This window comes from Poecile atricapillus, chromosome 2, assembly GCF_030490865.1.
Source record: "Poecile atricapillus isolate bPoeAtr1 chromosome 2, bPoeAtr1.hap1, whole genome shotgun sequence".
NCBI classification, from domain to species: Eukaryota; Metazoa; Chordata; class Aves; order Passeriformes; family Paridae; genus Poecile; species Poecile atricapillus.
In genome coordinates, this window is record NC_081250.1 from 50290982 (window position 1) to 50316783 (window position 25802).

Here is a 25802-nt window from a genome sequence, read left to right on the forward strand (position 1 = left end):
CTGCATCCCACTCATTAATTCTTGAATTAAAGTACAACTTATAAATACTCTTTTAGAAATAAATGCATAATATAAACAAGGAAATAAACTTCTACTGCTGCATTTGTTCACACATACACAAAAGAATTAACAGAAAATATTCTCATAAGATAATCAGCTCAAACAACCAAAGAGAATTCAGAAAAAGTGTAGACACTTATACAGCACCTACGTTACATTTAGATGGAGTATTTTAATCTACAGCTAGTGCATATGTGAGATTAACATCCTCTTTGGCAAGTTATGCCACTGCTTTTTTTTTTTTTTTTTTTTTTTTCATTATCTCAGAAGAGTTTGGCAGTAGTCCAGGTTCCAGAGCAGATAACAAATTTGATTATGTGGTTTGTTTCCAGGAAACTAATTTCTCACCAAAATACATAACATGGTCATTGGAAATTACTCCATGATCTCACTAAATGATCATAGGTAGTGAGAGCTGAGACCAGAGTTGTAAGACATCAAAGAATTGTTTGTGCTCCAAGGCACTTATCCAAAAAGAGTTTCATGTCCGTCTATGTGGCTCATCCTCCCATATGGAAATGAAATCTTGTTTACTAGTGCATGTAAGGAAAGGGCCACAGACAAGTTGCTCTGGAAATCCATTTATGAGCAGAGACCTCTACCAGAAAATATGCTCAGATGAGTCAGTTACTCTCTTTTCCTGATGTGGCTGATTAAAGCAGGGTCTGGATTCAATCTTTCCTTCTTCCAGATATCCCTATCAACTGCCATAAAAGTATTTTTCCTTTCTGAAGATTGCACATGAAATGTTGTACCCATTAAAGAGTCTATAAGAGGAGATTTTGACAAAGTCTCAGTCAGCCTTGACTTGAATTGGGGACTCTTAGATTCCTCTTTTCAGGAGCCTTTTCAGAAGTCTTCTTATGAAGCAGTAGCACACTTAATCAAAGGAAACATTTCTGGTAGAAGACCAGATGTCATTGTAATGAATCTTTTGATGTTGAAACACTCCCTCCCAAGTTTCGTTTGTTACAACTTCTAAGGAGGAAAGAGCAAGATGAAGACAAAACTATGTAATTACATAGAGTCAATGACAGATGTTGCAAATTGTGGTAGAAGCAAAAGAAATAAAGGATTAATGGCAATTACAGTAATTATAGAAATAACAGCAATCAAGTCAGGTATGCCAGGCTACTAGAGCAGCAATAAGGAAAAAATTGAGAATACAATTATCTTTGGAGTTTCTCCTCACTTAACAGATGTTCATGAAACAACAATTTAACCTCCAAGCATTTGAATCAAAGTCTGGAATTAGTAGCAATTCTACAATAACAATATTACTTAACTGAAGCAAAATATGCACAGACGGATTTATGCAAATGTGAAGTAACTTCTTGGGCGTAGATCCCCTAGTCAGGAATCTGTATTATTCTTTTTCATTAGAAATCTTTTCCATCTGTTTTATTTTAATATAGCTTCTCACTCCAATATTACTACTATGGAAAAGATAAACTTGGCTTAAATAGGCAAAATAACCAATGTGGTTTATGAATGATGTGTTCAAGTATTCCATGCACTAAGGGGAAAATACAATGAGAAATTAAATTATATAACTCAATGTACTGATGTGAAAAGATATTAATGTTACATGCTGGGAGAGATAGTCCAAAGGAGTTCTATATATTCATTCACTAACTCTCCGCCGTTTTTTACTTTAACAAATTCCTAATTGTTCAGTGTTCTGTTGTCAAAACAAAATCTGTGGTTTTTTTCATTGAACTCTATCCTCAGTTATGCCTTCCCTTAAGATGAGACAGCTGTAAGTACTTGCATTCTCCCTTTTGCCTCTCCTTGGGGCAAGTAGGTGAGGGTAGAACTATCTCAGTAAATTTAAGGATTTGCGCTCTACTGATAACAATAGTTAATTAGAGGGGGTGCAGAAAACAAAAAAAAGAAAAAAGACAAATTAAGTCAACAATAATTAAAGAAGAATATAATTATAGTACTAATTAGAATAGTTTTCCAGTAGGAATGGATAATTTAAATATGAAGAAAACAAAATAATGACAGACTCCGCTGCCTCAACATCTCTTTTACTTTCCAGTACTCTGAGAATAGAACTGACAACATCAGCAGATTTTTTCTCTATCTATAATTCCAAATATTTTGTTGTATTTTTATGATTTATTTGAAGAATGCTCTTTCATGTCATTACCAATCTTCCTTTCAGCTTTAATCCCAGGACTAGTGCTTTTCAAGATAGAAAGGGTGTTGTTTAAAAATTTATCCTTGAGAGTGTCCCAAAAAATAACTAAAAGCCAAGTAATTAGTTCCTACATTAAACAGTTCTTAATTAATTTACTAGAATATTTGAACACTTAGTTTTAGTGAGTATTTCTAGGGCAACAACAGCAAATTATACAGAACATCTGTTTGTACAAAGAAATAAGTCAAGGTTACTTTGAATAACTCTGATATTGATACCTTGCATTCCCCCCCCCAAACTTGCATATTGTGCTATCATAAACTTAGTGTCTTCTGAGTCAAATCAATTAAATGTGTTAGATAAAGATATAGTACTGTTTTCACAATCACTATGGAGAGACCTTCAGTCTTCCCAGAAAATTTAGATAATTAAGGAATTTAAAAGTTGAAATTCAGGTATTTTTACAGAATTTTTCTTCCTCAGATATTTTATTGTCACGATCAACCAAACAAAGTAATTAAAAAAATCTGTTTTTCAATATAATGTGTTTACAAAGAAAGGATATAAAGAAATACAGTATTACTATAAGGAATGTAAATGAAAAAGCTGCAAAAACATTGATCTGAGAGCCAACAAAATATTTAGTGAATTTTTGAATTCATGCAAACTGGACAAAAATATGTGTCTCAAGATTGGCAGATTTTTAAAATTAAGTTGAAAATAGAAGCAACAAACTCTCTTGCTTGATCTTGAGTTCAACCAAAATAAACTTATCCTAAACCAGAAAGCTTTTCACATAATCTTCTATGTCCTCATTAGATGGAAAAAATTCTGCAAATTTAATCTTTAATTGTTTTAAGACAGTTTTACCTCCAGAATTGCCCATATGGAAAAGGGAAACACAGCCTCTAATTATGACAACAGAAGAACTGAATTTGTACTGTATGAGTTTAATTAAAGGGGGTGGTTCATCTGAAGATAATTTTTTTTCAAAATTCATAATGATGGCATTAGCAAGTTATTACATATGAAAATTAATTGAGAATATTATGTTTTGTAGGGTTATTGGGTTGAATAATAATTTTTAATTATTTTCTGGATAATTCTTTGCTGCAGTTGTGGCTGTGGCTGTACATATATTCTTCAGCTGGGTGTTTGGTTTTGACCAATGGCTATTTCCCGTCTCCAATTATTCAGTATCTGCCTGAATACTACAATCAGACAAATCAGTCTTCTGGTGGCAAACACCTTCTGGGCAGGTAAACATTATGCTTAGTGAAGGAAAGGGAAAGAAAAAAGAATGCAAAAGAAATCTCTCCCGATTTCCTTCAAGCAGACCACTGCCCAGCCACTCTCCAAGCAAATGTTAACTTGAAAAATCACACACCACATTTTCTTCCTCTATCCCAGAGTTGTTATGCAGGATGCTATATGGTATGGATGGAATATGCCCTGGTCATTTAAGGCATACATTTCAACATATACCTGAAGGGAGGATATAAAGAAGATAGAGACAGTTTCTTTGCGGTGGTGCCCAGTGGCACAGGACCAGAGCCAGTGGGTACACACTGAAACGGGAGATTCCCCCTCAACATCAGGAAATGCTGCTTCACTGTGTGGATGATTGAGCACTGGCACAGGTTGCTTAGGGAGGTGATGGAGTTTCCCAGCCTGGAGACTTCCAAAAATACACCTAGAAATTGCTACAGGATACCAGTTCCTTGCCTGAGCTGGTGGTTTGGACCATGTGACCTGCAGAGGTCGCTTCCAACCCTTTTGTGATTCTGTGATTCCATGACTATCTGCTTTTCCCCATCATAATTTTTATTCTTGGTTTCAATCCCTTAATTGATTTTTTTTTTTAAATCGCCTTAAAAACATAATTCTCCAAACCTGCAGCATGTATGGAAAGCAGAATTATATCTCTAAGCACTATTATGTGTATCACAATTTCTTTTTCTTTGTACAGCATGCTTTTTTCTTTTGCAAAGAAAAGATGAACACCATTCTGCCAGCGTGTACTGATCTGAGGCAATGATATTGCTCACTGATCATCGCTTCACTTAGTATTTCATATCTCGCAATTTTCACATAAATTACCCAAGGATGTGCTCTATGTTAATGCACACTTCAGTAGCAATCAACCATTTGCATAAACCCATATAAAGAGCATCATACCAATGCTTTTCACACTATTATTAACATAAATTGCAACCTTCCTAATATCAGTTCTTATTTACAGCTGACAGGATGGAGGAATTAGCTATGTCTAGAGCCATTCCTGCTGTAAATCTCCATATTTAATACTGTTTAAAAAATATTTTTCAGGCAAAGTATGCTGACCTGTGGTTCTGGGCCAGCAGCAAATTCGAACAACAAATGAGAAAAATGCTATAAAATAAATTGGAAGGAAAAACACTATAACACAAATACTGAAATATCTGTAATGTGAAAGAATCATTTTGACCATCATACACTTAATATTGTGCTGACCAGACTGAAATATGTTACCTCTTGTTTATAGAAATATTCTTCAAAACTGACCAAACATCAGAGCAAGTAAAAATAACAGATTTCCTCTCATCCTTATTACATATGAAATATGAAATAACTTCCAGTTCCAAATTTGAAAAATAAGTTGCAAGCAAAATTTAGTCCCTGGTCCTTAAAAGTCAATCTGGTTCGCATTAGAGTTGATGAAAACACAATTAATTGGCAAATAAACAAGATCTGTACTTTGATACTTGCTGCAAAAAGACAGCATGTTATCAAATGACAGCCGTACTTCTGGATGATGGCAGGATGAGGATGGCTGTGGTTGTGCAACACAGGAAGTTATTTTCCTCTGAAACACTTCAGTATGTCTTATTGACAGAAATATCCTGTATAAATCATATAACAAAATATAACTGTAGTATATATTCACGTGGCAATTAACTTAATAAAAATAAATGTCAATAAAAATGGCTAGATTCTTTAATAACTCCGATGAATGTTGTCCATCCTACAAACAAATACAAATCCAGTAGAAAACATGCAAATGCACTAACTTGAGTACAGGCATGACCACTGCAACTTGGAACAAATCGATTTTGGTATCTAAACATCTTTCCTTTCCGAAAACATGGATTTAGCGAAAGAAACTTCACTGTCAAACTCAGTACACTGTTTAGACCAAAAACAACTGAAGAAAAAAAAGAACCCATAAAACCTGAATTATTGTTTTGTATTTTCAAAACAGTTATTAATTTATATTGATTAGCTGTAAAACATGAAGTTATCTAATAACTTCACCTGAAGAAGCTGATTTTTAAAACTAGATTTTTAAAAACAATCTTCTGTTTTTTTTATTCTCCCCAAAATTCAGCCAAGCAAAAATAAATTGCTCACACAACCCTGTATCAGCTGTTGTAGGAGACTGCTGGCCATTTGGTAGGTGCCAGGTGATGATTATTTTATATTCAGCATCTGACCAGAATGAAGCAGACTGAAACTTTCAATTCATTTTACCTTGATAGCTGAGCAGCCACACAGTAAAAACAATTTTCAAGCACTCCTGTTTTGTGTGGGATCCAAAACAGTCAGACCTGATTGTAGAACTCTGCATTCAATATTTTCAAAATTTCCTATAAATACTAGTTTTAATTATTAAAAGCAGTTGTGATGCAAACCTTTGAGTTGTTTTATGTTCTTCAGTCACAGGTTTTGAATTAAATTGGAACATGTATTTAAATCAGTTAATACTTAAATTGATCAGATGCACTTGGGTGAATCTTCTAAGGAGACTCTAGGAAAGTAACTTTTTGGACTGTGATTCCTTTTAACTTTTATTTAGATAATTTCATATCAGAGAGTGAAAAGTGTACTGACCTCAAGAGCTTATGAAGAGATTTTTTGGGCATCCCAAAAGCAGAACTCAAGAGGTGATAGCTATTTAAGGGGCTAGTTCAATTTCAAAGCCACTTTAGATTAGGACATATTTCTAAAAGTTTTATGTTCATCAAAGCAAAAGTGGATTTAATGTACCATAGAAATCTTTTAATGTTTTGTATGAAACTGGAAAACATTTAGTTCTATAATGTTTCTGAATGAAAGCAACAGCAGCTGGTTTTTTCCTTACTGTCCGGGACATGTCCAGACACTCAAAGCCATTTTGTTATTTTTTGATTTACAACTTCCCCTGCATTCTCAAAAGGCTTCATTTTTAAAACACAGCAAATCCCATTAAAGTTATCCAGAACCTGAAAACAGCTTGTGTGGCAAACTGAATTTTCATTATTCTACTGACCTCAAGGAAGTTACACTAGATGTGACTTTATTCAACTTCGAACTTTGAAGTACTGTTCAATTTTTCCAACTGCAAAAAGCTATCCAACCATTTTTAATATTCCATATTTTTATTATTCTGCACCACCTCCACACTGTCTACAGTTCTTCCATGCCACTCTTACCTTATTTTCCCCAAGCCAAGCTAGTATTAGCACAATAGCTCCAATTACACTAACTCATATTTGAGAACAAAGAAATTAAGGTCAACAATCATCGCCTCAGCATATTTTCATTGGCTTCCAGAACGCTTTCATCTACTATATATACAGTGATTTTAATTCTCCATCATCTCCTAAAATCTCCTAAAAATTCTTACCCTCTTTCCAAGCAGCTTTCAAATTCCACAATCTCTCTGTAGTACTCTTGATATATAACTTTTATATCTCCACCTACTAAACTATGATCCTCTTTCACTACCCCCAATATCCTTTAAACCCTTGCCCATCTTCTACAGAAGAGTCTGAAAACAATTTGAAGGAGAGTAACATAGACAGAAAGAAGCAGCATCTCAGAACAAATTTTATAGGTTGAAAAAATGATCAGTGGAAGCAATAAGCCTTCTACACTTATTAATAAAAACTATGCAGTTATAAAACAGGAATGACAGGAAGAAAAAAGGAATTAAAATATGAAAGATTGGATGCAAAAGGGATTGAAGACAAAAAAGGCAAGAAAATTTAAAAGGTAAAAATTAATTAAAACCATTGTTTTCCTTAATATTGAAGATATACATTAATATAGTTTTTACTTTTTCATTACAAAGTTACTATTGAAATGCTCATCTCAAGTTGAAAATTTAGACTGTATATAGCGCATATTTTGAATATTCCTGACCTTCTGACATGTCTATTTTGAAGAAGTGATAACTCTTAGAAATATTTAAACAAGTTTTACCAAAATAGATATATAAAAGAAACAGCATTCTAAACTGTTTGAAAATCCTAATAATAGTAAAGTGCCTGTGTAAAAAAGAGTACCAGGCTATGAAGGATAAAACACAAAATACATTTATAACCTTAAGTTTATAGAAAGAACATCACACGATATGGCAACAGATAAATTATTTCCCTTCAATGTTAAGATTATCTATTTGTGTAAATATCTATATCTATATTTCAGTAAAACTAAATAATCAGAAATAAAAAGCAATTTTTGGTGCTTATAATCACAGGATTGCATTCTGCATTTAAATTTGCCACCTTTTTGTTGTAGGTTATGTTTTTTTATTTTAGATAATTACAGATTTACAGGTTTCTTCATTAACATGGAAGGAATATTGGGAGATTCCCATTTGGAATTTATTATGAAACTCTTAATCATAGACTCTGGCCAATTATTGTATATTTCTGTGGCCCTATGCACAGAAATTTGCAGGTTTAGGTAACCCCTCTGGCAATCATTGGTAATCCCAAGTTTGATACATATTTTTTGAAATTTTGTCACATTTTTTTTTATAAGAAAATACACAACAGAACAGAGCCCTACTTTTTCTAGAATTACAGTCATCCCAGTCATTACCATTTCTTAAGTTTCTCTTTGAATAATAAATAATCCCCTAAAGTGGATTATTTAAAAGCCAGAAAGATAGATAAGACAGAAAAAGTTGCTTGCTGTAACTCCCCTTCAACTTTATTCATGAAACTTCTTATTAATTACAGATTTTGCTCTTTGATACAGATCTAAGCAAGCTATTACTTGCTGTCTTGGATAAATTATTATACCAGGAATACACTCTCAAGACTTTCTGTGACTTGCAAACATGCTATTCCTTCCATTTGCAGGATTGCAAGTGATTTAATAAAAGCTTCTGCAAAGTGAAATATATTTTTCCTCCAAGAATCGTGCCAATCCAAGTGTGTATGAGAGAGAGAATGCACTCATGTATGCCTTTTTCTACCTGCCAAACCTGTTGCACAATGCAAAGAAATCTTCTGTGGCTTTAGAGAGGGCTTGTAGTACCCTCCAGCAGAGCTGAAGATGAGCTAAGAGCTCCTAGTGTCCTGCCCCAGTACTCACACCAGGGCATGCAAGTCCCAGGAGCCCTGACTGCAAAGGAAAGGTGCTTTCTGGAGTGCTTTCGCTTTGAACACTTTGGTTCTTCTCTAATTCCTGTTAGAGCATCTATGATAATAACTGTTGTGCCTGCCTGCCTGCCAGTGCCACCCCTTTGCCTTGGAAGGATATTTAGGCAGGCAGGAAATGGAGTTCAGGTTACTGAGGGCATATCCAGGCTGTGTTTGGAGAACAAAGCTCTGAGAAGCAATGCAAATGTTCCTTGCTGTCAGTGTTAGTCTCCCTGAATTCACAGACAGATCAAACCTACTGCCATATGCCTGATATTTGAGAATTCCTTTTATTTCAAAGCAAATTATTTAATGAATCACAACACTTGAAAATTAACAAGAGAGCAGGGAAACTTATTACAAATGACAGCTTGACGATGCCACCAACTTTACTGGCGAAATATAGAGGAATTTGGAATAAAATGGCAACAAAAAGATGCTCACCACCTTAATCTAGTGAATTGTTGTTAATGATCAGTCTTAATACAGGAGATAGGATTTCAGTAAGGTCCAGTCTTAATACAGGAGATAGGATTTCAGTAAGGTCCATATTTCTTATATTAGTGTTGCAGTGCAATTAATCTGAGAGAAATCTCAATATCATGACGTAGGAGAAAAATAATTTTAAATTTTTTTTGATCCTGCTCATCTTATTTATTCATGATTTTGTTAGCAAGAAAGTATTGCTATTTTTCAGTCATTGACAAAGATGAGAAGCTATTCTATTATTATCCCTCAGTTATAACTCCTAGGAAGGATTACAAAGTTTGGAGACAGAGAAAAATGATCCATTAATACACTAAACTGAGCGGAAATTTTTTGTATGTTTGTTCTTAAGATACAGATAGTGAATTCTTGCTGAATAGGTAATAATGAAAGGATTAAAAGATTGTATGATGTTCAAAAAACTATCAAACCTTTTTTCTCTTTCTCTGAGCATTTGTTCATATGGTTGCACTACCCTGAATAAATTTACATCTTGTCAATAGAAATAGTATAAACATTGGAATTGCTGATTATTTTTCTTATGCTCACTGGAATCCATACAGGATACAAAACAGTCAGTTCACAGAGGATGCCAAATGATTTGACATAATGGATAACTGGATTACCTTTCTTCTCTCCAGATCCTACTGTACTATACAAAATCTGCATGTGAGTACAAAGAAAAGTAAACATTGACATTGGGATAATTCATGCAAACCTGGCTCGATTACTTGTGTAATTTCCTTTGTAATTTTCACAGAAATGTATGGGTACACTCAGGTGCTCCACTTTGAAAATTAGTCAAGTGAATGTTAGGAAGAAGTTCTGTGAGTAATCCTTGTTTTTATCAGAAGAAAGGCCTTTGGCAGACTTTCAGTCATTATTCTTTCTTTATTATTTCTGCACTCACAAAATCTTGCTAGTGTTACAGATTTCTTGTACTGGAACGTGATTGTGAACAATAGAATTTGCCATCAGGCCAAAAATCAATGCCTAATATTAATCAGAGCAACAGTCAAGATGTTTTGGTTCAGCAAGAGTAGTTTTCTCTTTGCTTAGCATGGTAAAGGTGGATCTGCATTTAGCACTTAGTTGTGGCCAGCAATCCTCTTAGTTCCTCAGTACTGCTGCATCCCAAGACACCTTGCACAGAAAATTTTAAACAAACAAAACCAAATCTAAACAAACCAAAAATCCCTAACATTTGGAGATTTTGTTATTTCTAGATCTGTGGGTGAAAATATTGACACAATGGCACAGAGCATCATCACAGATGGATTATCTTATATGTTTGACAATTTTTTTGTCCTGCTTGTAGTTTCAGGTTTTCCAAAAGAGAAATTGGTTCAGTATCTCCTTTAAACATTCTTGCTACTTGACACAGTGATTTGCAAAAAACTCAAAACGATAAAAACACAGTCCATGCCATAGGGGGCAGATGATTAAAAAGAAGGGAAGCTTTGATCCCTTATTCCTGTGTTGTTCAACAGTAGCACCACTGTAAATACTATTAACATTTTACAAAAGCATATATGAAATCAGATTATGTTACAAATATCAGAGGCAGAGACAGAAAGAGACATCAAAGAGGAATGAGTAGTGAAAAGAGAAAAAGATGCTAAAAGAAATTTTGAGATGGACCAATGCTAGCAGAAAGCAGATTATTTATTCTTAAGGTGATGTGAGAAAAGATTCCCTTAAATGATACATAATGTTCCAAAATAAAAATATTTTTGTGAATACAGTTTAATCTTAATACAATACACTCATTATAGCCATGAATCTATGGAAGTGCTATGTCATTTTAAAAATAGCTTGACAGATCTTAAGTATATCTTGAATTAATGAATTAGTAAGATCTATCTGCTAAGTAACATGTATCTCATCAGACATCTGTAGTTTATACAAAGCATCAGTGTTGCTGCTGTGTCAATGCACAGGATCTTAAAAGGCTGCAGGTGAAACCCCAGTATTAGGTGGAGCATATATTTGCTTTACAGAGTCCATGTTGGCTACCAAAACATTCCAAAGCAGTGTACACTTCCAATGGAAATGAGTAAAATAGGTCCTTTCTACGGTAACTGAGACAGCAGCATGCTCTAACTTGCTGCTGCTCTCTGAAACTGATTATAGCTCAGCAGCTAAATTGGTAACTGCTTCCAAATCTTTAGCTGCTGCTTCTGAAAAGCTGGAGTGCATTTTAATCTTCTGCATCTTGTTAGCAGCTCTATCTTCATCATTGCGCTGGACAACAGATGCCCAGATTCAAAGTTTTATTTCTGCCAGTAGAAATGGTAAGCATCCTTTCATCTCTTTTTTTGAAAATCTGCAAATCCACTTTTCCAGAAAATAGGGTTATTGATTTTTTAAGTCGATAAATCCTATTAATCAGATGAAGTATCTTTCCCACTTATTCTAAGAATCTTAGGAAGTGATCATGAATCATTTTTGCTGCTAACATGAATTTCCTGAAAACAGAATTTATTGTCCATATGCCACAGTAAAGTGTCTGTCTTATGGAAAATCAGAGGATAATTAAGCATTTTTGTCTTTTCACATTGAGTAATCTCACCTAAAAAAACATTTCAAAGGGTGCATTAGAAAAGGATCTGGTTGAAGTAATTCCTTCTAAAAAGAAGGAGGTCATGTCTTTTATAAAGCACTTATATGAATATAGATCTCCACAAAGAAATCTGCAGGTACCTGTGGCATGTGCAACGGGCACATACAGGCACAAAAGTTCAAGAGGACAATGAACTCTCCTCCCCCAGATTATAGCAGCAATAACACTGTGTGAAACTGATTTTATAATAGTTTGTACTTTTCTCATACTCCCTTTAAGCTTTAGTAAACCCTAAGACTGTCCTCATATACACCCAGGCAATGTTGGCATTGTTTTATCATTCGCAAATATATGCAGACAGTGTATGAAGTCATTGAAGGCAATTCATGGAAAGAATATACATTACAAAGAAAACATGGGAAACCAGAGAAAATGCATGTGGAATTATTCACAAGGTGAAAAGGGGAAAGCATTTCAGACACTCTGTTTTAGACACAATACAGAAAAACATTTTAATCGACTGATTTGATAAATAACATCTATCATGAATACATAAAAAGTACACTAAAAAAAATACTCCAACATACTCCTGGAATAAAATTTATCTGGGGCAGTTCATGCCTCAAATAGTCACACGTATATTAATAATCACAACACATCCATGCTCTGTTTGTGTGCGTTCTGCCGTGTTCCAGAGCTTTACCTGTACTCACTAGGAAAAGCCTGTATGATATCAGGGATGGGATCTGGCAACACTACTAATAACAAAAAACAACTCTTACAAAGCAGTTCCAGACCTTAACTGGTGACTGTTTACAGAGGATGTAAATCTTTCCAAATACACAAGTTATAGCTCAATGCCCCAGGCTGTCAGGGTAGAATGTAGGAAAGCCTAACTCTAACCTTCGGGTGAAGGGTAAAAGCCCCAGCCTAAAGAAATCAAACAGTACTACTTCATCCATGAAAACAGGGCAGGCAATGTTTCAATAATAGCTGAACCTTTCTCATGATGCAAAACACAGGGCAATTAATGCAGAAAAGACCAAGAGAAGACCCTAACAAAATAGGGAATGGAGCTCTGTTTTATGCACTAGAAAAAGCCATTTTAAATGTGTATGTATAGCTGGATTATTCATACAGTTCCTTCTGACACATTCATCTCAGAAATGGGAGTGAAGAAAGAAACACTGGATACTTTTACTGCATATTTCCATAGGAAAAATATACTCAGGGTAATGCAAATGCATTTAGGATATGGGTGAGGAGAAATTCTTGACATGACACACAATGATACGGCACCCAGACCCATTTTGTCTGAGAAATTAATAAACTAATATGTTTTGGTCATTCACCAGGAAAGATAACTTTCCACCAGAACAAGCTGAGTTTGTGAAGAAGCAACGTCTGTGATTATTTCTGTGAAAATATTGACCATAAACAACTTTTATAAAACATGATACAATAACAGCAGTGGGGAAATTATTGTTTTCCTCTAACATTATTTTAAGAAATAAAAATAATGAATCTTTTCCCATAATAGGCAGATCACATTCACATGGAGAGAAGGTAAGAAAAACAATTGGTTTGGAACATTCTACTAGAACTGCAAAGTTAAAACTCATATGCATAACTTTTTCTTAAAAAGACATAGCAAAAACCCCTGGAGTTCACTGCACTACAGTTGCAGTTTCCATAGAGGATTTCTAATATTCAGAAGGCTCTTATCAGCTACTACTCTTTCTAACAAACACCAAAGCAACATGAACCCTTTTTCACTTTAGTGATACTGGATTAAATCTAATTCCTACACAACAGCAATGAAAATTTGGAAAATTAGTAGAAATAGTTCACCAGCTAAAAGAACAATGAAGATTGAGTAAAATTAGGAAACTCAGTGATTACAGCATCAAAAAAAACTCAAAGAAATTGGTAAGAGACAAACAAAAGGGCAGAGCAAAACAGAGATGAGAGAAGGATTTATCAACAACTGGCTGGAAAAATGACCTCAAGATAATAATTTATCTGTCTACCATTTACCTAAGAGGACTGATGTGTATTTCATGAGAAACATTTAGCATATGAATTATTTTGTGCTTCTGTTGTATGGCAATATAATGATGACTAAAGGAAAAAGAAATCCCCAAAAGCTAATGGTTTCCACTTCTAGGACAAGAGTATGTAGATCATAGCAGAGCAAGGTTATTATTCCTGCTATCCTTGTGCTTTAAAAATCACTAGAAGTTGAAATCAGCATGTCTAGAACATTGAGAAGAAGGGGTCAATCAATATTATTAAGGCTGGACGAGGTACATGGCAGCTTAGGGGCATATTTTCTGGAAGAAGATTGAAAATAGAATGATGAAGTCTGGGAAGTTTTAGAGAGACTTCCATTCATCACTAGTACTGCAGAAATCCCATCCCTCCCTCATGCTCTTTGTCAAAAACTCTTGTTAAACAAGAATTATATCTGCAACTGGCACTCTAGATAAGTTAATGGGTAGAGATGGCAAAGTTCATAAGTTCATTAAGTTCTGAATAGGACAGCTAGTGAGGAAAAATAGCACATTGCAGTTTTAAACTTTGTTTTTATCTCAGTCTATGCATAAATCTTACTTCCTACTGGTATTATGATTACTTTATTGTAACTGAAACCACCAAACATCAAATTAAGTTTTCTATTTCACCTGTTTAGCTCCTAAATTCATGAAGTTGTTGTCTCATTTCCTCCAGAGACAAACAGGCGTGAAACAGTAATTCATGTACTGCGGTAACTCTGCTATATGTTTTTCATATGCTGCCTGCAGGCGGAGTGAATAGGAATAAAAATTGGAACAAAACACCAACAGATCTTGCTCTGTTCTCTGTATCTATGCTTTTAGCTCCTACTCTCTGATTATTTGTTACAGTAGCTCTGGGAAACGGCAGACTCAGATATTGTGAATGCAGCAGCCCTTCTCGCTTCAGGGTTTCATTCCCAGGGTAAGGGGAAGAATGGCAGAACCAGCATGCTGTTCCCTCTCCTTTTCCTAGAGAAAGATCTGTGGCCCATGGAAAATTTCATACCAAGGAAGTTCACAAGCAGGTATTATTAGGAACTCTCATGAAAAGAGTGGATGAAGATGTACAATTTTATTAACTAACACTTTGCTTTCTATGCATATATTGTATCACTGTTCTCTGTATTTTGTTTCTTACAGAAAAGAAAGGGGCTTCTTTCTATAAGAGCAAATTGATACTATACATCTCATTGCCTCTTTCCCCCTTGTTAACCAGCAGGCTTTTGTCTTTCTTCTGTCTCCAAGCTCCTGTTTGCAAATAAGGGAAATGTCCTATCACCTCCCATATCAACTGGAAAGTATATGGGCATCAAGAACCCTGAAAACAGACAGATTTCTGTACGTCCTCAGTACTAAACATATTATTATCCTTTCAAAATGGATGTTTCCAAGGGAACAAGGAGAAAAGAGGATATGAGAAATGTATTTGCAAAAGAGAAAAACAAGCCCCCAAAATCTGCACTTTTTTTTTTTTAAATTCACATATATTTACATTATTATTAGGTTGCAATTGTGATCCATGGACTTAGTATTTAATTCATTTATTAAATGCCACAGTTACTTGAATTGCTAAGATTAAGCCTCTATCATGATAATAACTGCATACTCATAAAGCAATTACTATTCTCTAAAAACCGATCTAAATAGACAATAAGAACCATCAATCTCACTCTGACATAAATAAAAACAAACTGAAAAACAAGAGCAACAACAAAACCTGCTACAGTCAGGGCAAATCTGTACCAAAATCAGGAGTATGAAGGCTGTGAGACAACTGCAACCACTGCAGGATCCCTGCTTGAAAACAGTTTCCTCAGAAATTTATGGTGTACCCATGATTTTACTGTGTCTTGTGATAACAGAGTATTTTCAGTAGAGGTATCTGGGTTTGCACTTCCATAAGAAAGTCAGTCCAAACCTAGGTTTGAGCATAATTTATAAAATATTGGGCTGCAAGTTCAAAACAAACTTAAAAAACTCCAAAGCCAGAACAGTAAAGACAGAAAATTGAATTTCCAGATAGCTTCTGCTGATTACTAGGCAAGGACTGTTCATTCAGCTTTGAGCAGAAAATTGAACCAGATGACCTTCTGCAGTGCCTTCAAACCTGAATTATCCTACAGCCACATGAGATTCCTAGGTATGTTTTCAGAAATCACTTATGACTACATTTACATGGAACTTATTATTTTTGTCTTCACTCAGACTAAGTAGAAAGGCAGTGGCATTATTACCTTTAAAATCACTCCCAATCCCTTTTGTCAGCAATGATTTTTAACTGTTTGCTAGGATGTACATGTTAGTTTGCTCAGATGAAAGCTCATTATTAAGAAAAAAAGACATGGACATGAAGCAACAGTCTTAAAGTCTAAAATTCAAAACAGAAAAATGAGAATTCTTAGTTTGTACAGACTAATTTTCTTATATACCTCTGAAGTCACATGACAGTGAAAATTCTTTGAGTGCTGTGCCTGCAGCTAAATAAACTCCCACAACAAAACAGGCTAATTAATATGAAGGCTTTCTTCAAACACAGAATTTTGATGTAGTTTCTGTTTCATACCAAAAATGTTTAGGCTACTATTAGCAGCAGAATCAGTGGAATTGTATATAACTCTACCTTGTCAGGAGACATCAGAACAATAAGCAGCAAAAGCTGTAGTCCACTTAAAGCTAATAATTACCTGTCATTAACAGATCAATAAACAGTTTGAGTCCTGATTTGTTTAAATATGTTAACTGAGCAATTTCTCCTTGGGAAAGAACCATGCTGTAAAGAGACAGGATTCTCAAGAGGTAAAAAGTGAAAAAGTTGAACTGCTTAACTATCTTCTCCATTTTCTCTGTTCTCTGATGCACTTTACAAAAAGACCTTCCTGTCCTAAGTGCTTAATTAAAATCTGAAATGTTTATGTGTAAAAGTCCCAGCTAGATAAGCACCTAAGGTCAAGGCCACAAATGCTATCCTGATCCCATGATATTAATAGAGGTTTTACTATTGGCTGCAATACCACAAGGTTCTCACTTCTGGAGGAATACAAAATTTTTTTTGTTGTTGTTTGTTTGCTTGTTTGTTTGCTTTATTTTTTATCTTTTGTTTGTTATTTTTTGGTTTGGTTTTTTTTTTTTTTTTTTTCCATTTATTTTTGTGGGAACCATACTGCAATGATTTATATACAAAGCTCAGTGGTGGAAGATGCCACATGAGTGCTTCAAGCTGTGCTGTGAGATGAATAGGGTGTCATAATATATTCAGCAAATATGGCAATCCTCCAAAAGAGAGAAAGGTATGAAAAATTAGTTCCTTAGTTTAGAAACCACACACTGAAGCCAAGAACACATAGAAAGAAAATGTATTGGCCTCTTTCCCACTAACACACAAATCACTGTGGTTCTATGTGTACAAACCATTATGGTATTATGCAAACACTGCAGTGTGATTTTTTGTTACTGTCTAGGTAAAAATTATTGTTGCTTCTTTCTCTCGCTTAAAAGGGAAGAAAACAATCCCACATTATAGAACATCTGTTGAAACTCACTTTCCAGACCCCCCAAAAATGGCTCATAAAGAATTTCTAAGAGAAATTATTTTTCCTTAGAAAAGGTGAAAGCATGAAGAAGGAGATACCTACAAAGTATGCTCAAAATTTTCTAAGAACCTTAAAAATGTAAATATTTGGAACTGCTTGATTCTTAAAAAAAATTAAAAATCAGCATGTTATTATTTTGTGTGCTGCTTAATTGTCCTTTAATTCAAGATGCACCTGCAATTACAGTATGTTTCTTTTACTATAGATATATATAAGAAATATATATAATATTATATATATATTATAATATAAATCAAAAAACATGTACAAATTGGTCCTGAAATAATAGTCTTATACATATCAAGAAGAAAAACCTAACACTACACTCTGTGAAAACTATGAGCTTTCTAAGCCAACTATCTCCTGCTCTACTACTAAATAAATTTGCCTTATAAATACCTGCCAAAGCTACACTCGTATACAACTTTTCTGAAACATATGCAAGCAGGGAGCTTGTATCCATCAGCAGAATCTAATCAGAACAATTATAGTTTTGAACATGATTCAAGATCCTATACATTAAGGCCCAAGAAGGAAGAAATGATTTTCCACATTGCAGAGTCTCTGTGCTACGCTAAATTAAACAAAATAACAGCAACAGAGACAAACCATGCATTAGAAATAGTTAAAAAACAGCAGGGAGGATGGAAAGGAGTAACAAGCATTACAGTGTCTATTAAGTAATGGAATGGTTATGGAAATAGGAATAAGATACTCATGCATTCCAAATGAATATTTATCTATAGCACCATAGGAAAATATACCAAAAGAAATTATGAGGGACAGCAAACTAAAGTATAACACTGCAAGCATGCAGCCATTAAATTAATCTGAAATGCATTTGAATTGCTCTTATCACAATGAACTCAGTTCACAATCATGAAAATATGTTGCATGTTTCCACTTATAAACCAGTCTTCCCTAAGTACCATTAAGATTTATTTAACATCAAAATCTATCATACACAATTAAAGCATATCTAAAGTACTTGCTACATATTAATAGAGCTTTTAAAATACAATCCCTTCATTGTGTTCTAATTCTGGAACAACAATTTTTTTTTTATTGGTTACATGCAACGTTTGTTGAGGAGGCACGTACAGAAAGGGTCTCTTCTCTTCCAGTAAAACTACACAGCAAAAGAATAATCTTATACTTAGTCTACTTGTAGGTAATAGCACATAATTTCTCACTCAATTGCATTATTGACCATGCCATTCTCTACAATGTATAAGGCATCTGATTACCCACAAATGCTCTGCATTTACAAAACTGTTTCAAAAGTGTTTGTGGAAAAATTCTAACCTTCATTCAACCAGTGCCCTTGCTGACTGTAGCATATGAAAACTGACAACCAGAAAACCAGGATAAAGTTCAAAGCAATTTTTCAGTGCCTCTATTGATTAATCTTTAAAAGTTACTGTGTTCACCAAATGCCACCTGCTTTAAGGAGCAACAGATCTGAGAGGAGAACACACTAACACTTGGTACAGTACCAAACATTTTAGTAGTGAGCAAAATTTTCCAAAGAAAATAATGTTTTCTGTATTTTCACCCTCTTTGTCCTTTAACAAAGGAAAACAAAGAAGTATGTTCAATGGACTTATCTAACAGCAATACCTGTTAAATTGTTGAGATAAAGCTTCTTAACACCATATTTAATGGATATCCCATTCTCAGCTTACCTGGTGTATTCAGCAGCCTGGACATCTTGCAAGAATAGGAGATAAACTGCTCACAGTATTCAGCACTACTGGTAATGGCAGAAATCTGGTCCATTGTTGCACTGTAGTTGAGCTGCAGCACAGATAACTTCTCCGGGCTGCTGCCTCCCACAGAAGTCTGCATTTGCAAATCATGGTACACAGTTGTCCATACTTTATCCTCTGAAAGAGAGGGCAAGAAAGACAAGACAAGAACTGGTAAGAGACAGACAGTGGAACTGAATTAAAATAAATTTAGGCCTTTGACAAAAGTTGAAAGTGTTTGTCAAGAAATTTTTTGAGGTGGTAGTGGGGAAGAAGGGCTCTGCACATGAAAGGTCATCATGTGGCAACATAGTTCCAACTACAAACTGATGAAGGGAAGAAACTCTGATCACCTTTATGAAAAGATACCAAATATACCATGTGAGAAGTCTTCCTTAAACAACTGATACCTTCAGTTACATATGGAACTAATAAGGATTAACTTTGATCAGAAAGACAGAAGCCTTGATGACCTAAAGAATCAGTGTTTTATGTGAAGAACATTCACTGTGCATGGTAAATTGCTGTGGGCTCAAGAGATGCTGCTTTAGTAAAGTAGTAGTAAAGTAACAACAAGGATGCACCAGTTTTTCAATTACTTCATTTAGCAATTAATACTGAAAATGTTTCCACATTTTTTACCCAGGATGTGTTCTAGGGTAAAGCAAAATTACTGCTTATTGAGACTTAAATATTTTAAGACAGCAGCACCATATAACTTTACTGATGTTGGTTATGGTATAGATAGCACCACAGGAACTAATCCAAGTAGAATGGAAATATAAAAATATTCTGTTTAGTTGTGAAAGGCACACAGTAGGAGGAAAGACAACTTCATTTTTTTTATAAGGAATACAGTAATATAATAAGTAATATAAAAATAAAATCTCAACACCTCCAACAAACTTTTTTTGCAGGGTCATGCAAAAAGTGTTTAATATCCAGCCCAGAACAATGTCTGTATGCATTGCACTTCTTTAAACTACTGATCAAGTCACTAGAAATGTTACTGTGAACAGTTTGTCAGAAGTAACCAGAGAAGATTTAAGATGAGGTATTATAATAATGAAGCAACACATTCCACACTCCTTTTATAGCAAGATTTGTTGAAGTTGTAAGGTAGTTTAGAAAGGAAACAAAGACAAGGCAGAGAAACTTTGCTGTTATAGACCAACCATTTGTTCTTCTTAGAGGGACATTCCACTGAAACAAAATGGAAAACATATTATCCAGGTAACACAGGGCTTCAGAATGAAAACTATGAAGATTCAGTCAATATTATTGATACTGTCTTCCTGTAAGAATGCTATTCTATCACTTAGGTGTGAAGAATTTTAAAATTTAGGTTGACTAGGTACCACTCTAAAAAGCCACTATCTCAGCTGATATGTACTACTCATATTGCACATCTCACATAGACAAGGAGTGAAATAGGTCAATTATCCTCTGTAAAAGAAACACAGGAACTTATCCTTTCTCTAGACAACACATCACCACAAAACTTGCTAGAAGTGTGTCAGATTCTGTCAGTAACATGTGTCATGTAAGGCTCTTTCACATTTTAAGTTGTTTTTCTGTTTTAATTTTAATTTTTCTGCCGTATATATTTCTACCACTGAGGGCAAAGTCAAATAAGTCTGCCTTGGAATAAAGAACCTTAAACAGAACCTTAAAACACATTGCTACGAGTCTGCTCTGGTGCCTTCAACTGGCTTGTATGAAAGTCCAGTTTCCCAAATGAGTCAGGTCTCTGACCCAGCTGTTCTGCCAAGCAGCACCACTGACCACAGTTGTCCTTCAGAGATGCAGAAACAAAACACACCACGCTGCTAACTTTGCTGTATTTATCACAAAAACAGACTCTCCAGGGAGATCACCTGGCATTTTCTGAGTATATTAATTCACCTGACAGATGTGCCTTGCAGCAATAAACCCCATAAAATGCAGTGCATTGCAGTATGTTTTCAATTCCTCTATGTAAATCTCTTGCCTGTTAATGCAAATCTGAATCATTCCAAAACTTGTGGCCTGCACTTCAATATTTTAACTACATGGAAACACTTTGCCAAACTGACACATACTCAAAAGTGTTTCAGTACTTCTTCAGCAAGTTCACAGGAATGTGCTCACATACACTGATGAGTTTTGGTGCGACCCAGAGTCAAGATAGCACTCCACAATATGATTATCCTTATCTTCTGGATTCTGTACTCTGCCTTATTTTCCAGTCTTAATTTTTACCGCATAGTGTCAGGCTATTTTGGATTATATGGAATCATGTGGACCCATGTGGTTGCAACTGATACAGTGTTAAGTCTTTCTAATCAAATTTTCAGAGATAAGGTAAGCAAAGCAGACAAATCCTCCACAAGTTGTACACACCACTAGTCAAATGAGATGAAATTCAGCAGGTGATGCAAGACAGTTATTATTTTAATATTCATATCTTTAGTTCGAAGCCCTTTATAAAACACAGCAGTATTCTTGCGTTGAGAAAAATCAGGAGAGAGGAATCCCACTCCCAAGTACCAAAAAAAAAATTATAATTGTCACCTGTCAAATTATATAGAGAATATAATCCAGTTCTGTTAAGAGCCTGGGATGGAAGTTTACTGCAAATTCATTTTCAAAAAAGGATTGAGATAGTTTATATATTCACTGACAGAAACCTCTCATTTTTGGCAGAAAACACTGTACATGTAAGAACACAAAAATGTCAGAAAGGAATGTACTAGGACAGTTAGAGCCTTATATAGGATTTTTGATCCAGCAAAGACTCATAGAGTAGCCACTAAGATGGTACAGGAATGGGACTAGCAATAGGAATTGTGTTAGGCACTATGTTTGAGAAGGAATTTTATTATGGATAGCAGATTCTAGCCAATATACTGTCACTTCCCCTCCGAGTTAGGAAGTTTAATCTTTACTGTGGCACACTGTACTAAAGATGATAGAAACATACTCCTGCCAGTCAAATGCATCCTCTGAACTATTTCAGGACCTTTCTGTCAAAATACAAGTACTAATAATAGTTAAGTGCTCGTTGCGCCTTGTAATAGATCTTTTTATCAATATACATATATATGTGCATAAAGTCAATAATCTTTTACAGGAAAGAAACTCAATCTCTTCCTGCTGTCTAAAAGATGATGGGAGATTGATTAGGATACACCTGGTCAGATACTGAAAAGAAACCTAGGTCTTATTTCACATGCAACTAATTTTTTGTTAAAAAAAGGGCTCAAATGACCCATGAACACATTCAGCAAGCTGTCTTGTCCAAACTCTGGAAGCTGAAGCATCTATGCCTGCAGGTCAGGCACAGAGAGAGTGTGGAGCAAAAGTTGTGGCTGGTGTACAGGAAAGAGGCTCCTTCACACAAAGGATTTCACACTGTTCATATATCTCCTGATTTAACTGTAAAGCACTGCCATGACACAAGGACCAAAACTGTATGGGAAGGTAGGGCCTTTCCTGGGCTGGGAAAACACATTAACAGGGCAATGTGGTCACAGACAAGATGCAGACTTCTGAATACTTATAGCTATATATATATGTGTGTGTGTCTGGCTTCAAGATGTCTGGAAAGACTCAAAAGAGACAGATGCCAGGCAGAAATCTCAATGTTATCCACTGAGTGCTATTAAAAACTGTTTTTTTCCTTTTAGTCTTAAAATTTGTTAATGTTTGTACTTCCCACAGAAATCATCTAGGCATATAACTTGAAGGCCAATATCTTCACTCATGTTTTCAGTTTCTCAGAAACTCCTTATTTCTTGAGACCATTCTTGAGAGAGGTGGAATTCACCTTCCATTACAGAAAAGGTAGTACAGATAGGTCACACTATCTCAAATACCTGTATCCTCACCATTTATGGCATTCTCCCCATGTAGCTAAGAACAGGATATGGTATTCATGGTTAATATATCCCTCTTTTCTGTCAATACAGTACACAGAAGTCCCATTTAAGGTCCACAGAAGTGAAAAATTTGTCCTAGTTAACAGTAACATTATACTTATTCCTGGCAATTACCATCACCACAATTCTGGAATGAGTATTCCCCTAATACATGAGCTGTTGTTTGAAGAACACCTGGAATGTGACCATTGCTAAACACAAGTGTTTAGAGACAATTTGACAGTCACAGTTGTCACATGGCTTTTGTACCACTGAAATACACTTTCCCTACACAGGGAAGCATATGAGTTCCTAGCTGGATTTACTGGGCTGGTTCTACCTTTCCCGCTGGAGGACAGAGCACCAGCACCAGTAATTGCTAACACCTCAGGAAGATAAGGGCCTCCAAGATGACCACTTCTTCATTCAAATGCATATTTTAGTGCTTATTTTAATTGTGCACAGCATGTTGCAGTTGCCCAGAAAAAAAATAGGGGTTCTTCCATTATTTTGTTTTTAGCAGTGAAGAGGAAGTATAATTTTCTTTGATAGAATGCCTAAAACCAGTAACCATAGATTCTTAATAGAATTCATAATGGTTTTCACTAAGAACAATCTAATTAGATCCAAACTGCTAATACATTTGATGCAATTATAGAGAAAATAGGTTCCCTGTAATTTAGTCTGTACATTACTCTTTGCTGAAACAGTTCCTCTCTAACAGATAGATATTACAGTAAGATTAAGTTCCTTAATTTAAGAATAATTTTTTTAAGAAAGGAAATGACCATCTGTTTCCTTAAAATGACAATAAAGTGACATAATTTATTTTGCTGAAAATACTTTTCAGTTGCAATGACTGACTTACAGTTCTGCCCACTCACTACTCCTTTTTCCAATAAAAAGTGAAGTAGGTGGCTAGTAAAATAATCAATAAGTATTAGTAATGGTTCACTAATAAAAAGAGAAATGAAATTAAAAATTTCCTTGATCACCAGCTATTCAAGTGATCAGATCAAATATTAACATAAGGAATTTCTACCACTTCATATTCAATCTATTTCATGATGTTATGATTATATTTATCATTATGCTATTGAAGATTTTACAGACAGTCAGTTTCTTCTATTACAGAACTTTCCTCACTCATTTGCTTGGTGCTCAGTAAAGCAAGAAGACTTGCTTCTGACAAAAAAATTAAGTAATCTTTTGTAATTATAGTTAACTGATAATAAGTTTGAAAAATAAATATCAGGAAACATAATTCTTGTATTCCACAGCTATAGATACATTTTCCCCTTTCCTTTTAATCTACAGTTATATCTATTGCTATTAGAGTATTAAAGTTTTAACTTTATTTATTTATTTATTTATTATTAATGGGCTTATATGCTTAAGATATTATTTGAGTAGGTATCTTCCAGAAATCAGAAAATATTTTGATTTCTCAGGAAAGATGATCAGCTCTCTCTCTCTCCTTCAATATATCTGTGGTGAGTTTTTTGATGGATGCAGTTTCCTGACCTAAATTTGGCTGACGTATGCGAACACCTTGGTTCCTGGTTGAAATCTGGAGAAGATAATTTTGAGACTTCCTGACCATATAAAAGTCTAGAGGTAGTTCTTTACTAGACATCCTGATTTTTCCCATCATAAGTGCTTTTGTCCCTTCAAAATAGATTACTGCATCATGTTTGTTCTACAATATACTACACCACAAATCACTCAAGAAACTAGACAGGACAACCCATTTAAAAGTGGACTGCCTTCTAGGGAGGACAAAAATTACAACTGCAATCATCTCATATTATAAGGTCTACAGTTTTGTTTTCTGATAAGAGCCTAGTTGTATGGTAACACAACAGTCATTAGCAATGTGAATAAACTAAGCACCCTTTTTGCAACAGTATTGTAGACACAAGACCCGGTGTAAACAACTGATGTGGAAAAAATTACAGCCACCCATATCCTCTTCTCCATCTTTTTATATTTCTCTTGGTGGGTGTTTGTTTATAAAAGCTTAAAACTATATATAATAATTTAAAACTACTTCTGCTATGGACTTCAAAGGAGCTACAGTTGAGTTTATAAAAATTAAAAATATACTTTCTTTTGAAGTTAATGAGTATTTTGACAGTCTTGCCTGAGATTTGCAAATGTCAGTGCAGTTACTCTGGTGATATGAACTGCTATCATCTTACTAATGTAGAAAATGGGGTTTAGACCAGAAAAATCCAATATTCAGGAAAAAAAAAAAAAAAAGAGTAATTGAAGAGTGTTCTTATGAACTGAATTCTATAGAAAACAAAGTCAGTCAGTTTCTTAATCTATAGAGGTGGGGAATAGGAGCAATCCCAAAATGTAATTGAGCCATTCCTGCACTCATTTTCTATGTCTACTCCTTTCATTCCACCCTTTGATTGTTTCTTATCAAGATAATAATGAATCTTCAAATTTAACTAAGACTCTTATGTTCATTTTTACTTATGATGGTGTCTTGTGAGGCAATACACTTCCCTTGTATTTACATAGTCTCTTTCATAGCAATTCAGGAAAGAGAAAACTGTGGGTTTTTTTGGTGAACTTACAGTGATACTGAATGATATGATTTTCTAATAATTTATAAATAATAGATAAATTCAGATACTTGGCAAAATAGAGTGGAAAGAAGTGACCAAAATACAATTTTCAGGGAACCAAATGTTTCTAGAGAAGTGATTATGAAATGGCTGTTCCAATGCAACTTGTTAGAAATCTCAAGGGAGACTAGTGAAGTAGCAAGCAGAGGATGAATTCTCTGGATCACTAGAGATGATTTTGAACTGTTCAACACAGTTGTATGTGAAAAGCTAATGATAACA

General features: G+C 34.7%; 1 protein-coding gene across 1 annotated transcript in view; it reads right to left on the reverse strand.

The window, feature by feature from the left end:
* The window catches only part of CNTNAP2 (contactin associated protein 2), a 1026949-nt gene that overhangs the window by 285171 nt on the left and 715976 nt on the right, over positions 1 to 25802 (reverse strand). Inside the window, exon 13 of the mRNA XM_058833182.1 lies at positions 18980 to 19180. Coding sequence (XP_058689165.1) covers positions 18980 to 19180 — 201 coding nt within the window. The remainder of the gene's footprint in view (positions 1 to 18979; positions 19181 to 25802) is intronic.